The sequence below is a fragment of the Styela clava genome, chromosome 11 (assembly GCF_964204865.1).
Source record: "Styela clava chromosome 11, kaStyClav1.hap1.2, whole genome shotgun sequence".
NCBI lineage: Eukaryota > Metazoa > Chordata > Ascidiacea > Stolidobranchia > Styelidae > Styela > Styela clava.
Window position 1 is genome coordinate 7,595,657 of NC_135260.1, and position 14,874 is coordinate 7,610,530.

The following is a 14,874-nucleotide window of genomic DNA, read 5'->3' on the forward strand; positions in this document are numbered from 1 at the left end:
TCTGTTAGGCGAAAACTAGAGATATCACAGAACCAAAATGTGCAGCGTTCTGTGTATAATTGGGCATACTTACCAAATATTTCGGCCATTCTTTTTGAAATTGAATAAAATCTTTCCAGTTGGCTGTCATTAATGCGTGAGATTGGCCGTTAGGATTGAGACTTTACAGTCCCAATCGTTGATTATCGACTGTTTATGTACTATCATAAGCTTCCTATTCAATGTCGCGTAAACAGCGTTAAAATCCGTGAATTTTTCGGGTTCGATTCATTGAACTCCAATGTGCCTATTATTGGTCGCGAAGGGTAACCTATGTATTTTTTTGCTACATTCTTGCTGTTTTGGTCTTGCTGTTGGAAAAAATCGATTTTTTTCGTAATTAATGGACTATCAGTTGCAATTTTTAAGTATTCAATAGTAAATACCTAATAATGGTGATTATAATCCAGTACTTGATTCTAAAAATGCAAACACTATAGTAACTTGGATATATAGATAGGAATATCAACTAAGCCCCATCACTTAGTAAAGTAGGAGAAGGAAATTTAACCATAGTATAATATAAAAAAGCTATACATATACTCATACAAGATAAATACATACGATACGATAAATACTCATATTATGAGATTTAAATATCCAAATTGATTTAGATATCAAACCGCAATAATAAAGTTCACAAGGGACATGTAAAATCAGGCTGTCATGAAGAAGCGAGAACCGCTTTCATTGTTATCTAAAATCTCGAGCAAACTTCTTACTCTTATTCCTTCATGCACAATTACATAAAGTAACTATAAACATGTCAAGAGATAGGATAATAAATATATAATCGCAACAACCGTTTAACTCGTAAATAAATCATTTAAAGTGATGGGACCAAAAAACTAACAATTTTTATTTTTTTTAAAATGTTGCTTTTCTTTATGATTCGATATATTATCCAATAAAGATAGTAGCGATATAATTGTAAGTTTGGGGTTATCTTGTGATCCATGATAAGCGCAAGTGTAAACGCTGATCATCGCCAAACTGAAAAGTCACAATATTTTTTTTGTTCTTTATACTCTATTCCTGGTTGACCAAATAAAACTTATGATTTCTTCTTGATTATAGATCAAAATGCAGTCTATATGTCATTTTATGTTGAAAACGATGGCATAAAAATCACATAGCAGACCGGCACCCACGCTTTTTTATCCATAAATGTTCGTTACCAGAGCTCAACACAAACATGAAGATTACGCGGCAAAGTGTAATATTTTGTTGACCAACTCTAGCATATTTCGGTCCTCTATGTTTAACTTTTCTCTCATTTATAACTACTTTCAATTTGATCATGCAGAAAAACTTCATGGTAATTAATTACCCTAACTATTTAGGATCTTTCCGCAGCATAAACAACAAAGTGTTTATGAAAAGCAAAGGTAACATGTTTGTGAGTAATTAAAGTTAACATAAAAAAGTCATAACAAGATTAATGTCATTTTCTTTCATTTTTTGAAATTTTGTCTCTTCCGTGAAACGCCGGGAATATTCTCTGTATATTTTTGTGTGTGCTACTCGTTTCCTCCGAATTTTGCCCGTTTTCTCTAATGTGCAGTGACATACGTGTTTAGGGAAAAAGCTATTTGGTTTGAACAAAAATATTTTGCTATACAAGTAGGGTGGCCAACACGCAATGTGACTTCTGGAGTTGTCGATCGCGTATGATTTTAAGCAACTAAACAAAATGCCCATCATTTGTTCTGCGTTCGAAAAAGAAGGAATTCGATACTCTACTTGCCCAAAAAGCGGTGTGTCTGAGGACACGCTTGATGAAGCACATTAGCGTGCATCAAATACACGTTTTGTCGCTGTCAAGTTTAAGAAACGAACGGGCCGAGAGCGACGAAAAATCTAACATCTATTCGGATATGCTACGCTTTGCCCGTAACTTCTACGGAATCCCAAACTTTCTGTTCGCCCTGTTTTATTCGCAATAGTACCAGTGACTTCGAAACGTCCATTTTTATTTATTCTGAGCGAGTAAATGATTGTTACTACTCATTTATTTGTATGTGGTTATGGGATTTCTATCGGTCGCACTTTTAGAATTCGACAAATTCCATTAGTCGCCACTGTGAGACATGAAGTGATCAGTCTTCTTTGATTCAAGTGAGGGCGGTCAACTTCATTGTGGCACCAAATTCATTCATAATTTGTCCCATACCAAAAAGTACCATGTTTCTTCTAGTAGAATTTACACCGGCGGTGCCAGTTGAACCAAGCGCAAGTGAGCGAAAATTAAATTGTCCTCCACCCATTGCTAAAACGAACCCGAAAACGCTTCTTGACATCATATTTATCGTCGACAAAAAGTCGGTTGTTGCTGGGTTTGTTTAGAAATACTCTGAAGTAACATCATTGATAAATCCGAAAAATGCTATATGCTATACAACAGGGATGGCCAACACATCAATCGTGCCTTCTGGAGTTGTCGATCGCGTATGATTTTGAGAAACCAAGCAAAATGCCAATCATTTGTTCTGCGTTTAAAAAAGAAGGAATTTGATACTCTACATGCCCAAAATACGGTGTGTCTGAGGACACGCCTGATGAAGCACATTAGCATTCATCAAATACACGTTTTGTCGCTGTCAAGTTTAAGAAACGAACGGGCCGAGAGCGACGAAAAATCTACCATTTATTTAGATATGCTACGCTTTGCCCGTAACTTCTACGGAATCTCAAACTTTCTGTTCGCTCTGTTTTATTCGCAATAGTACCAGTGACTTCGAAACGTCCATTTTTATTAATTCTGAGCGAGTGAAGGATTGTTACTACTCATTTATTTGTATGTGGGACTTTATTACCATTCAGTCGTTCGCAAGGTATTCCAATATATTATTAGCCTTAGTCAAAAATAGGTTGGTATTTCTGGCTGTACAGCAATAATAAGTAAAATTATTTGCTTTTGCCATAATTAATTGAAACAGGAAATATCATTCTTTACGAAAGGTACGAAAGGAGCAATAAGTTATTACCTATTGCCTTACATTGTGTCAAATATGTCAAACGAAGTCTGAGTGTGCTTGGTTGCACTGCTTGCAAATTTCAAAGAAATTTAGTTGCATCAAGTTGTAGAATGTCTGACAGCGAAAGCCTCCGACTATTATTCAACACCCCGTACATTCTCACGCCCAAAAGATGGTGGATTTTAATCATCGTCAGTTCGATTTTATTTTTGGATAGCTTCAGTGCTTCATTTTTCGGATTCATCAACGATGTTACCTCGGAGTATTTCGAAACAACCCCAGCAGCAACCGACTTTTTGTCAACTGTAAATATGTTGTCAAGGAGCGTTTTCGGGTTCGTTTTAGCAATGGGTGGAGAACAATTTAATTTTCGATCACTTGCACTTGCTGCAACTGGCACTATAGTAGCCGGTGATTTGCTTATTACAGCCGGCGTGTCTTCTAGAAGAAACATGGTGATTGTTGGTATGGGACAAATTATGAATGGATTTGGTGCCACAATAACATTGACATTATCTCAAATGGCTCCCAGCAATTGGTTTCCTGAAAACGAGCGTGGAAGAGCTGTGGCACTACCGTGGATATTACGTCGATTATCACCGGTGATATCAAACATTGTCGCAACGCGAACAATACGACAAGGTTATGATAGCATTGATAATGTTAACACAACGACGAGGTATTTTGACAACAATGATTTGATGACAAATTTTAGAACATCTTTCCAAATCTCATATCTTGTGCTTACTGGAATAGCGCTGGTCGGATTTGTATTAGCACAATTGTATGTTACTGACTACCCGCCTCGCGCAGATGGACAAAAAATGCCACCACGTGCAAACAACTATACGTGGAGACCACTTACAGAGATCAAAGGGATTTTTAGTTTATTCGCCAACGGCCAGTATGTACTTTTATTGTTTATGTTCGTTTTGCAACTTTCACTTAGACCAATGGTTGAATGGATGCTTTCATCTATAATAATTGTGGCTTTTCCAGAACTCGATGATGGTACTGCAGGCATGGTATTTATAGTGTCCTATGTTGTAGGTGCATTCGGGTCACCCACGGGTGGCTTCATTCTTGATAAGTTCCGTAGACCTAAAGTCACTCTTGTGTTTGGACAATGTGCTGCTATCGTTTCATGTTGCATGTTTTCGCTTGGTGTGTATCTAGGAAGCTTTCCCTTGGTTTTTGTAAGTGACGTTTTGTCTGCGTTTTTCAGGGATCTTTGTTTTGTTTGCATATCACATTCTTTGATTGAAACCATGTATAACGAGCCGGCAGACACAAAAGTCCGCGCATTCAGTATTTCTGGTTCTGTGCCGTGGTTTTCCCTAGCGCTTTACACTGGCATTGTCCGGTATGTATTGCAACACGGTGGAGCGGCTTTAAGTGTATTGATTCCCATACCTTTTCATGTAATAGCTGGAATATTGTACATACTCTATTATAAGGTACCACAGAAGAATAATGAAAATGATTTCAATTGACACCTTCATTATACTTATTTCAACATTGTGTTTTCAACTAAATTAGGCAGAATTATCCAAATCAATCCTGATTGAAATTTTAACAATATTTTAGGCTTTAGAATCGTTAATTTTTGTGTTACGGATATCATGTGTGCTTTCTTACTATAAAAATAAAGACAGAATGAGATGAATAAAATCGGTCACTACAACTGTTTGTAAGTTATGTTCTTCCTACAATACTACGTGCTTATTTATATTAGTGTCCTCATTTGTCCAAGAAGGGTAAGTCTTTGACTCTATTTCAAAAAGAGCGCATTCATGCGCAAAAATTAAAAGACACATTGTGACATCACAATAAGTCAGTTTCTACGATGTTATACGGAATGGTGATCGTACATTTGAACCCATGTGTATATCCGCGGGTTCAATCAATATGCGGGTGCTAAAACCCATGGGTTAGGTTAGTATGGGTACAAATATCCGTAGAACCAAAAAAAATCCCATAGGTGCAATGGCATGCAGGTGCAATTGTCGTGGGTTCAAATGTATGTGGGCTCAAATGTAATGGAACCATACGGAATATATCAATGATATTTGAAAGGGAATTAACACGAAATACATTTTATATTTGTGAAAATCGAAGTAGAAGTTGGAAGAAAAAAAACTGAACTACTACTATGTACAAAACATGATGTGAAGATGACTGTCAAACTATCTCATAATTTTCGTGGTTTTGATTTAATTCTCTATTCAGTTTCCAAAATCTCAAATTTCTATACAAAACGATTTATTCACAATTCATGCCATTTTTAGAATTCGGCAAATTCCATTAGTCGCCACTGTGAGACATAAAGTGATCAGTCCTCTTTGATTCTAAGTGAGGGCAGGGCGGTCAGCGTCATTGTGGCACCAAATCCATTCATAATTTGTCCCATACCAAAAATTACCATGTTTCTTCTAGTAAATGATACACCGTCGTTGCCACTATAGTGCCAGTAGGTTGCTGCAGGGTTTGTTTCAAAATACTCTGAAGTAACATCATTGATGAATCCGAAAAATGAAGCACTGAAGCTATCCAGTAATAAAGTTGAACTAACGATGATTAAAATTCCCCATCTTTTGGGCGTGAGAATGTGAGGGTATTGGACAATAGTTGCTGGCTTTCGCTGCAAGACATTCTACAACTAGATACAAACTATATTTTATTGAAACTTGCAAGCAGTTCATTCAAAAACACTTCGTTAACGTTAGTCGACATAATGTACGACAATAGGCAATGAGTTGTTTCACCGTAATTCAGAAGAAATGGCATTTCCTGTATCAATTAATTGTTGCGAAAGCAAATGTTTCTACTGATTATTGCTGTACAGCAAGAGTGGCCAACTTGTCTTCGACTGTTTGTAATATTTGATTGACATGTTGGCTACCCCTGTTGTGTAGCATAATTACTTAATGGCCGGATGTCATAAACTTTTTTCAAACAAAATAGAGCTTGCTCTAAACGCGTATGTCATTGCGCAATAAATAAGGCGGACGAAGTTCAAAGGAATAATAGCGCGCACAAGTAACTATAAACTGAAATATGTATATATAAAGATTATTCCCGGCCTTTCACCGCAGGGAAAATTTTTCTAAACTTTGAGAAAATGGAAATAATTTGGACCACTCATGGAAACATATTTTCATGCTTTTGTCATCTTTAATTATTCACAAACATGTTGTTACTTTAGCTCTACGATCCAGACAGTTGTTGGGTTTTCATCATTATTATCCATAATTTAACTTGTTTACAGCTACTTCAACTAATTGTACAATAGAGCAGGACGAGGTGAGAGTATGAAGTTTGGCCGGGATTTCAGCTAACAATTACAGCGATTCTCGCTCATTGATGATAGTCTGATTTAATACGTCGCTAGTGTCGTTTAATATCGTGGTTTACTATCTAACTTGCTTTAGATTGTTGAGTATGTTATAAGTATTTGGTGAATTGTACTTATTTAACTTAGGGTGTGCATGGACTCCATGAAGCCTATTATTTTATATATATTATACGGTTCAATTTATTCTGTTGTGTGGCATTATTGATCGTGAATCCGTGTTTGCTTAAGTCGGGTTCTTCCGTAATAACTACACTGTAGCAACATTTACGATGATGCAACCTGTAACGCTGTTCCGATTTACATTAAGCAACGACGGCTTTTATAAAAATTCGGAAGCGCAAATTGATGTGAATTGACTTGATGTATGATGATGGTTTCCGACGCTCTGTCGTGTTAATGTTGTGCTAGAAGCCTGTGACTTTGTCAGCTTCCGTTACCAAATATTCTGGTAGTAGCAAATTCAGAAAAATCCGGAAGAATGAATTGATTGTGACTTGATGTATGATAACGGTTTCCTACGCTCTGTCATGTTTAGTTTTGCGGTAGAAGCCTGACTGACATTGTCAGCTTGCTCCCGATTCCATTTTTAAACATTCTAATGTTTGCAAATTCAGAATCATCCGGTAATTTTAACAAGGAAATAGCAGTTTAATTTAGTTCCCTGTTTTTGCGACGCCGTAAAATATACTGGGAATTTCTTTTTGAGAATAAGTTTGCGTACCCCCCTGACAATGCCTGTGATTTTTATGACTGCTTTTTGAGAATAACTTTGCGTACCCCCCTGAAAATGCCTGTGATTTTTATGATTCCTTTTTGAGAATAAGTTTGCGTACCCCCCTGACAATGCCTGTGATTTTTATGACTGCTTTTTGAGAATAACTTTGCGTACCCCCCTGAAAATGCCTGTGATTTTTATGATTCCTTTTTGAGAATAAGTTTGCGTACCCCCCTGACAATGCCTGTGATTTTTATGACTGCTTTTTGAGAATGAGTTTGCGTACCCCCCTGACAATGCCTGTGATTTTTATGACTGCTTTTTGAGAATAACTTTGCGTACCCCCCTGATAATGCCTGTTGCTTTTGTTTACCTGCCATACACGCTTGGGAGGTACTTAGGGATTACACGGAATTCCAAGTTGCATATACAGGGAAATTCTATCACGCATTTTACAGGGACATCCGTGTCAGGTATACATGTAAGTTGTGCATTTTCTACAGGGAAAAACAGGTCGGTTTCACTTGGAATTGAGGTGAAATCGACTTGGAAAGTCGGATAAATATCACTGGTAATTCCCGATAATTTGGGTTGTGAAAACGGGATTGTCCTGTCATTTTTAAAAGGAAATTTGAGTAATTTTGAGCGGAAAATCCCGTAAAAATTGCTGCCATGGAATTCCATGTAAAATTTTTTTTACAGTGTACGTACTTTAAATAAGTGCAACACATCTAAATCAATCAATTGGTACTTTAATCCAGACGGGTACACTGGTTCTTTCAATGCAAAATATTTCAAACTAAATTTGGGTAAACTTGTTAGGTTATTAAAAAATCGATGAGATATGCTTCGAATCTGAGAGTCCTCTGTCCAGGTTTTATCATTTTTCGTTCAATTCAAAATATAAATTCAAAGTGGTTATATTGATATTAATTCATAGTTTAATAAAATCAGTCTATTGGATTTTGCTGTATACAATATCAAAATGGATTCGGGTGTTTGGTTGCAATTCTACAATAGCTTATAAAATATTAAAGAATTTACAAAACTTCCAAGTTGATTTTACTTTATCCTCCAAAAAACATATCGTCACGCTAATAACCGAATTGCGTAAGTCATTTTTGACGATTTTGAGTTTTTAATAAAATAGGTATTTATGTAATGCTGCGCACCTGTCTGTTAACTCAGATTTTATTTTAGGAATTCCGAAACCCATAAAAATGGAGATTTAGTATGACATGCACATTTGTGCGATTGTTTCGTCATAATGAATTATCCTTGTTACCGCAGTACTATTGTGACGTCACAAAGGCAAAATAACCTCGGCGAAGTATTTTCGAGTTTTTGCATCTCGGATTCTAGCTTAGCGCGTATTAATTTGAATTTTTACTACAGTATAGGAAGACGTACACTTGTGATATTCACTGTCCGAGTCAAATTTACCTTGGTTGGCTTTTATATTGGGTGCATTGCTGTTTTATTCTTTATATTTTATCTTAGTCCTATTTCGGTGGGTGTGCAGAACGTGTTATATTGATGAAATATATATTTTTAAACATAAAAAATGATTTAATTGAAACTGATTAGCTATTTTGGGGATTAGACATTGTAGATACTGAGAATTACATTCGTTTTTGGAATGTTTAGTTTTCAGGACTGGTGCATATAGTGAAGTTGCAAATTGCGTATGTCACCAAGTCATAGACACATTTCTGCCTAAGTCACAGTGCGCCATTATGATGTCACTTAACTGCGTCATACAAATTAACTTAAATCCGGCTACGATCAAAAAATTGAACCATGGCAAATTATTGACTCTCAATTGCATAACAAAATCATTAGGAAGTTTTTTACGTTTTTCTCAAAACTGCTAAAAATGACTTACGCAATTCGGTTATTAGCGTGACGATATGCAACAGCAAATATGATCAAAAACAATCCACAAATATATGGACACATAGGTCAAATAGACTATCACACGATGAAATTATCTAATTACTTTAATTCAGGGGTCGGCAAACTGCGGCCCGCGAACTAATATTTTGCGGCCCTCAAACAACCCGACTTTAAATGCATACAAATCATATATTGATCCTACATTCATTATTGACTCCACACGAATTTATGTGGTAACAAGTGCTGATATACGGCGTTTGTTTTGTAGTAAGTAGCATCAGTTGTGTGTGGTTTACTTGATGAACGTCCATTTATAAGTTCAGTTTATTTTGATTTTTGAAAAATGTCTGGTAAACGGAGCAAAGATTCCGACGACGGTTGTACATGATTTTCTACATTTTTCTTTCCTGCGCATTTTAAAATCCGTTTGCATGATATGCCAAGTCAGCATCGCAGTTATTAAGTGACAGTGCAAAACTGGTGTAAGACACTGTAAGTACGCGTTCGAAAGCACATATTGCTGTGAGCAGCCTTATCTGAAATGCACTAAACTAAGAATAAACTTCGTACTAATTTGCGAGCGAATATCTCACTGAATAAATTTATCACCTAATCCGAATATTTACCCTCGTCTGTATGTATATACAATATACATCAGTTGAAAATCCCTGATTTATTTTTATATATTGCGTTAATTCAAGATACTTTTTTATCGTAGTTTTTACCTATAGTTGAACAGCGGTTTCTCTGTTGTGTGTAATCATATCACCGATTTGAAATTTGATATATATATATCACTAATCAAAAATTTTGTCGTTACCCGTATACAGTTTAACGTACGGAGAGACGTGTATATTGCTCGTTTCCGGGAGACCGGAAAAAAGTTTATGACTTATTATATTGGATTTTAATGATACAGAGTGAACCTGTGGATAGCCCGTTTTTTGAATGTTGTGATACTTGCCAAACCCGTGCTTGTTTATAGACGTTAAAAGACGCAGGAAATGGGATACGTGAATTTGACGTCATATTTTGCGTTTTGAAAGTTATGTAAAAGATTTATGTAAAGCATGTCATATTATTGTGACATAAAATACCTAGTGACCCACCTAGTGACATAAAATAAATTACCTAAATTGAGGGAACCTGATGTTGGTGAGTCCGATACAAAAGAGAACCCGTTTGAAACTTTCAAATCCCATCACTGCATGTAGTCAATCTGTGATAGATTTTGTATCCCTATATTTATGCATTGCTGTTTTGTTTGATTTTAGTTTTTAAAACTATCATCAAAATTGAATGATCTTTGGATGAATACTAGAGAAATTATTCAATTCTCTGGGCAAATCCTTTAAACTACCCGAGGATTCTATAAAGTCCCTGACCTCTCAATTAATAAAATTAAATGCACAAAGATTAATCTCAATGAATGCTTTTATTCAACATAAGTTCTCTATTCGTACTGTAAAAAATAACTTGAAGTCATAAAATATCTGCAAAAATTCTATATGTGCAACTTTTTAAAATAGAAATATCTTGAAAAAATCGTAGAACCATAGTGCAACAAATAATGCATATGAATGAATGAATCAATTGGAATCTTCGTCATTATTTTTTCCCGGTATTTTGTAAAAAAATATGTACAATACCCCGGCTATAACGTGAAAAGGTATTGGTATCAAAACGCTGAGGCCCGCGCCACCGTTTTGCAAAACATACCGGACAAAAGCTGTGTAAAGCGCTAAAGAAAACCATGGAACAGAGCCAGAAATGCTGAATGCACGAACCTTTGTGTCTGCTGGCTCGTTATACATCGTTTCAATCAAGGAATGAGATATGCAAACAAAACAAAAATCTCTGAAAAATGCTGTTCCCACATCACTTATAAAAACCAGCACAAAACTTTGTAGGTAAACACCAAGTGAAAACAAGCCGCACCAAATAATAACAGCGCATTGACCAAACACAAGAGTGACTTTAGGTCTCCTAAATTTATCAAGTACAAATCCACCCGTGGGTGATCCAAATGCACCTATAACGTAAGATACAATAAATACAATGCCTGCAGTGCTGTCATCGAGTTCTGGGAAAGCGTCTAAAATTATGGATGAAAGCATCCACTCATTCATTGGTCTAACTGAAAGCTGCAAAACGTACATGAACAATAAAAGAACATACTGGCCATTGGCGAATAAACTCAAAATTCCTCTAAGCTCCGTAAGTGGTCTCCATCCGTAGGTATTTGTTCCTGGAGACGCTTTTTTCCCATCTGCGCGAGGCGGGTAGTCTGTAACATACATTTGTGATAATACAAATGCGACAAGCGCTATTCCAGTAAGCGCTATGTACGAGATCTGAAAAGATGTTCTAAAATTTTTCAATAATTCATCGCTCTCAAAATACGCGGATGTTGCGTTAGCACTACCAACGTTAGCATAACCTTGTCGTATGGTCCGCGTTGCAACAATGTTGGATGCCACGGGAGATAATCGGCGTAATATCCACGGTAGTGCCACAGCTCTTCCACGCTCATTTTCGGGAAACCAGTTGCTGGGAGCCATTTGAGATAAGGTCAACGTCATTGTGGCACCAAATCCATTCATTATTTGTCCCATGCCAACAATCACCATGTTTCTTCTAGAAGATACACCGGCTGTAATAAGCAAATCACCGGCGACTATAGTACCGGTTGTAGCAAGTGCGAGTGATCGAAAATTTAACTGCTCTCCGCCCATTGCTAGAACAAAGCCGAAAACACTTCTTGCTATCATATTTATAGTTGACAAAACGTCCGTCGCTGCTGGGGTTGTTTCAAAATACTCCGAAGCAATATCGTTGATGAATCCGAAAAATGAAGCACTGAAGGTATCCAGAAATAAAATCGAACTTACGATCATTAAAATTCCCCATCTTTTGGGCGTGAGAATGTACGGGGTATTAGTCAGCAGTTGCTGGCTTTCGCTTCTAGACATTCTACAACTTGACACAAACTAAATATCTTTCAAAATTTTAAGCAGTTGCTTCTTCCACGGCCACAGTTTGTTTGAAGTCAGTCAGACATATAACACCACAAGAAGCAGATCAATCGTCATGCTTATTTCCGTCTTCGTACCTGAGCAACAGGCAGTTTCCTGCTTCGATAGCAATTAAAATGCGAGCATACACTTCCAGTGAGTAACGTTGTTTCACTTTTTCACGGGGTTCCCAGGCTGTATGAAGTTTTGTTGTGAGACGACCTCGTCTGTAATTCTGTTTTATTTTGTATGTCCATTCTCATTAATACCACTTGAGTTGCCATTGAGCAACTTCCTTTTTAGCTGGTTTGTCAGACTGCCGGCAGTGTGGAAGTTCCTGTGTGATTTGCGTATCTCTATTGTATTTAGTACTGTATTTTTATTGTTTATTGTGTTTTTCATTTGAATATTTGGTTGTATTAAGTTCTTACATGTGTATAATTAATATATGTAAATTAAGTTAGTTATTCTGCTGCAGTTGAAACCGCAACCGCTACCAATACTGGTACGCCACATTTACGGAAAATTGGCGACACGCCAGGATATATTATTCGACACAGGGATTATCAAGACTAAGTCGAATGAATAGGTAGGCTGGTCTGTGACGGATATTATTTGGACAATATCGGATATTAAGATTGTCGAAATTTTTTTTTCAAATTGCGGTTGCCTGATATTTCGGAATACGAAAGAGAATACGAAATTAGACTCGTCAGTTTATCATATTAACGACACACTGCGAGATATTTCTGGCATGATGAAATCTGGTGAAGTTTATGATCCTGATGAAACCAAGCCCATGTGTCAGCCTGATTACTTCAACACTAGCAATGGTTGTCCTTGAAGCACTGCCTGTTCTGATGATTTGAAATATCCGATTTTAGATCTGAAGATGGACAGTCAGAAGGAAAGCCTAACGCACTCTCGCAGACAATAGAAGTAAAATTTTCGGAGGAAGGTGATGTGAGTTCCCTTTCTTAGTTATAATGGTAAAATTAGATATTGATTTCAGTGGCTACACAATCTGTTCCCTCAGTGAGTGCTAACAGTGCCCCAAAGGACAATGTTAGCAGCAGTGTTCTCAATAACACAGCCAATGCTACGATGATGTCAAGAAAGTCAATGTATTTCGATGGGTCAACAACTGTCATGACATGACCACAGTATTTGTGCCATTTTGAATTGGTTATCAGGTATAATCAGTGGAATGATGGCACTGCAGGATTGGCTACTTCTATGACAGGGCAGACTCTCAATGTGTTGAAAGATTTACCAGATTTGAAGCGTACTATGCTTGGATATTGAGGCTCATTTTGATCATTTCTTTAAATCTGCCGGAAATGAGAGCTCATATCGTACTCCATTCACTGTCGTAGGATTAAGCCAAATGGCGCGCCACGGAATGACGGTAACAGTTTTTAAAGAGATTGTTATTCGGCGCTCTGGAAATATTTTTACCAAGGTAACGCACAACCTAAACAACCCTAACCTGGTAAACATACTATGTTCAGGTTGTGCGCCAGCTTGGTACGAATACTTCGAGAGCATCTGTCACTCTTGCTTACTCAAATCTTGAAGATGAAGATGATTTTGTGAAAGGGGTTCACGAGCAGATTTCCAGGGGTACTTGGATGGCAGTCGAGTTTTCGTGTGTTGCTTTTTTAACATCCTTTAACAAACAAAAAACTTCTATCAGATGAAAATGCTCAGCGTAGATTTTTCCTGATCTTGCGTTGTTGTGGTTGTGACGCAACAATATGAAATGCACGACTCTTGGTGTCTAATTACTGGGGGTTCGCGTTGATTTTTTTGTGACTCGGGGGGGGTACTTAACAGAAAAAAGGGTGAGAACCCCTGACTTAACCGATGAAAGCATGATTAAACATGTTACCATGCAACAGTGATACTTTTGGAGGAGCTTTCTCTCTTGCGACACTGTATTACTCTTTTGATACTAATCAATCTGAAAGAAAAGATATGTCTAAACCGCGCATTGCAGCAGTGCAACAGAGTAAAACCGGCAATATAGCTAATCTAGGGTTGCCATACGCCATATTTTTCTAAAGGTGTCAGTTGTGTCCCTGGAATATTGCGGCGATCAAAGAATGAAAAACGCACAACTGTGTTAGTGATATTCGGAGTTTTCTTGGTACAGCAAACTACTACCGAAAGTTTATCGAAGATTATCCAATGATTGCTGGACCTCTTATTCGATTACCCAGGAAGAATATTCCCTTTGTTTAAGGTAATGGATGACAAAAGGCTTTTGAAACATTGTCTGACATTAACCCCAATCCTTAGTTTTCCTAGACTAGATAGAACAATCGGCGAGTTTGTATTAGTTACTGATGACAGGGGTTTTGGAATTGGTGCGGTGTTATCCCAAGTGCATGCGCGTGTGTGTACTTGCGTATGTCAGTAAAATTTTGTCCAAGTCTCAGCGTAGATACTGTTCTACACACCGCGAACTATTAGCCGTGGTGTGGACTGTTCGTCAATCAAGCCATTTTCTTCTCGGAGGACCTTTATGAATCCGCACAGCTCATGCTGCTCTCAAATGGTTGATCAATTTTCGTGAACCACAAGGAACGTTAACAGGATTGACGTTAATTTCACTGGGCGCTTATGACTTTAATATTGAACAGAGACCTGGGGTGAAACATGGCAATGCTGATGGATGGTCACGCCAAATTCGCAAATGCAAACGATAAGATTGTTCAAATTTCGGTAACAATAGAAAAGTAACTCTGAGTAAACTCATTGTAAGTGCAATCTCAAAACAGGTGGTCATTTATCTTCAGATTGTAATTTGATAGATACATACACAGATGAGCAAATTAAATCTTGGCAAAGTGAAGATCCTGATATTTCTGCTGC

At 37.2% G+C, this 14,874-nt stretch overlaps 3 protein-coding genes across 3 annotated transcripts in view; 2 read left to right on the forward strand and 1 right to left on the reverse strand.

The window, feature by feature from the left end:
- The first annotated feature begins 2,666 nt into the window (after positions 1-2,666).
- Positions 2,667-4,732, forward strand: LOC120347997 (choline/ethanolamine transporter flvcr2a-like). The gene has a single exon (XM_039418109.2). The coding sequence runs from the start codon at positions 3,128-3,130 to the stop codon at positions 4,508-4,510; it is 1,383 nt and encodes a 460-aa protein (XP_039274043.2). The 5' UTR covers positions 2,667-3,127; the 3' UTR covers positions 4,511-4,732.
- A 5,673-nt stretch (positions 4,733-10,405) lies between these two features.
- On the reverse strand, positions 10,406-11,955 carry LOC120347996 (putative MFS-type transporter C09D4.1). Its single transcript, XM_039418108.2, has 2 exons — positions 10,703-11,955; positions 10,406-10,445 (listed from the first exon to the last, which is right to left on the reverse strand). The coding sequence occupies exons 1-2, from the start codon at positions 11,953-11,955 to the stop codon at positions 10,406-10,408; spliced, it is 1,293 nt and encodes a 430-aa protein (XP_039274042.2).
- Positions 11,956-12,411: 456 nt separating this feature from the next.
- Positions 12,412-14,874, forward strand: part of LOC120347323 (phosphoglucomutase-1-like) — a 147,263-nt gene continuing 144,800 nt past the window's right edge. The window contains exon 1 of the mRNA XM_078117722.1: positions 12,412-12,419. The gene's annotated coding sequence lies outside the window, so the exon portion shown is untranslated. The remainder of the gene's footprint in view (positions 12,420-14,874) is intronic.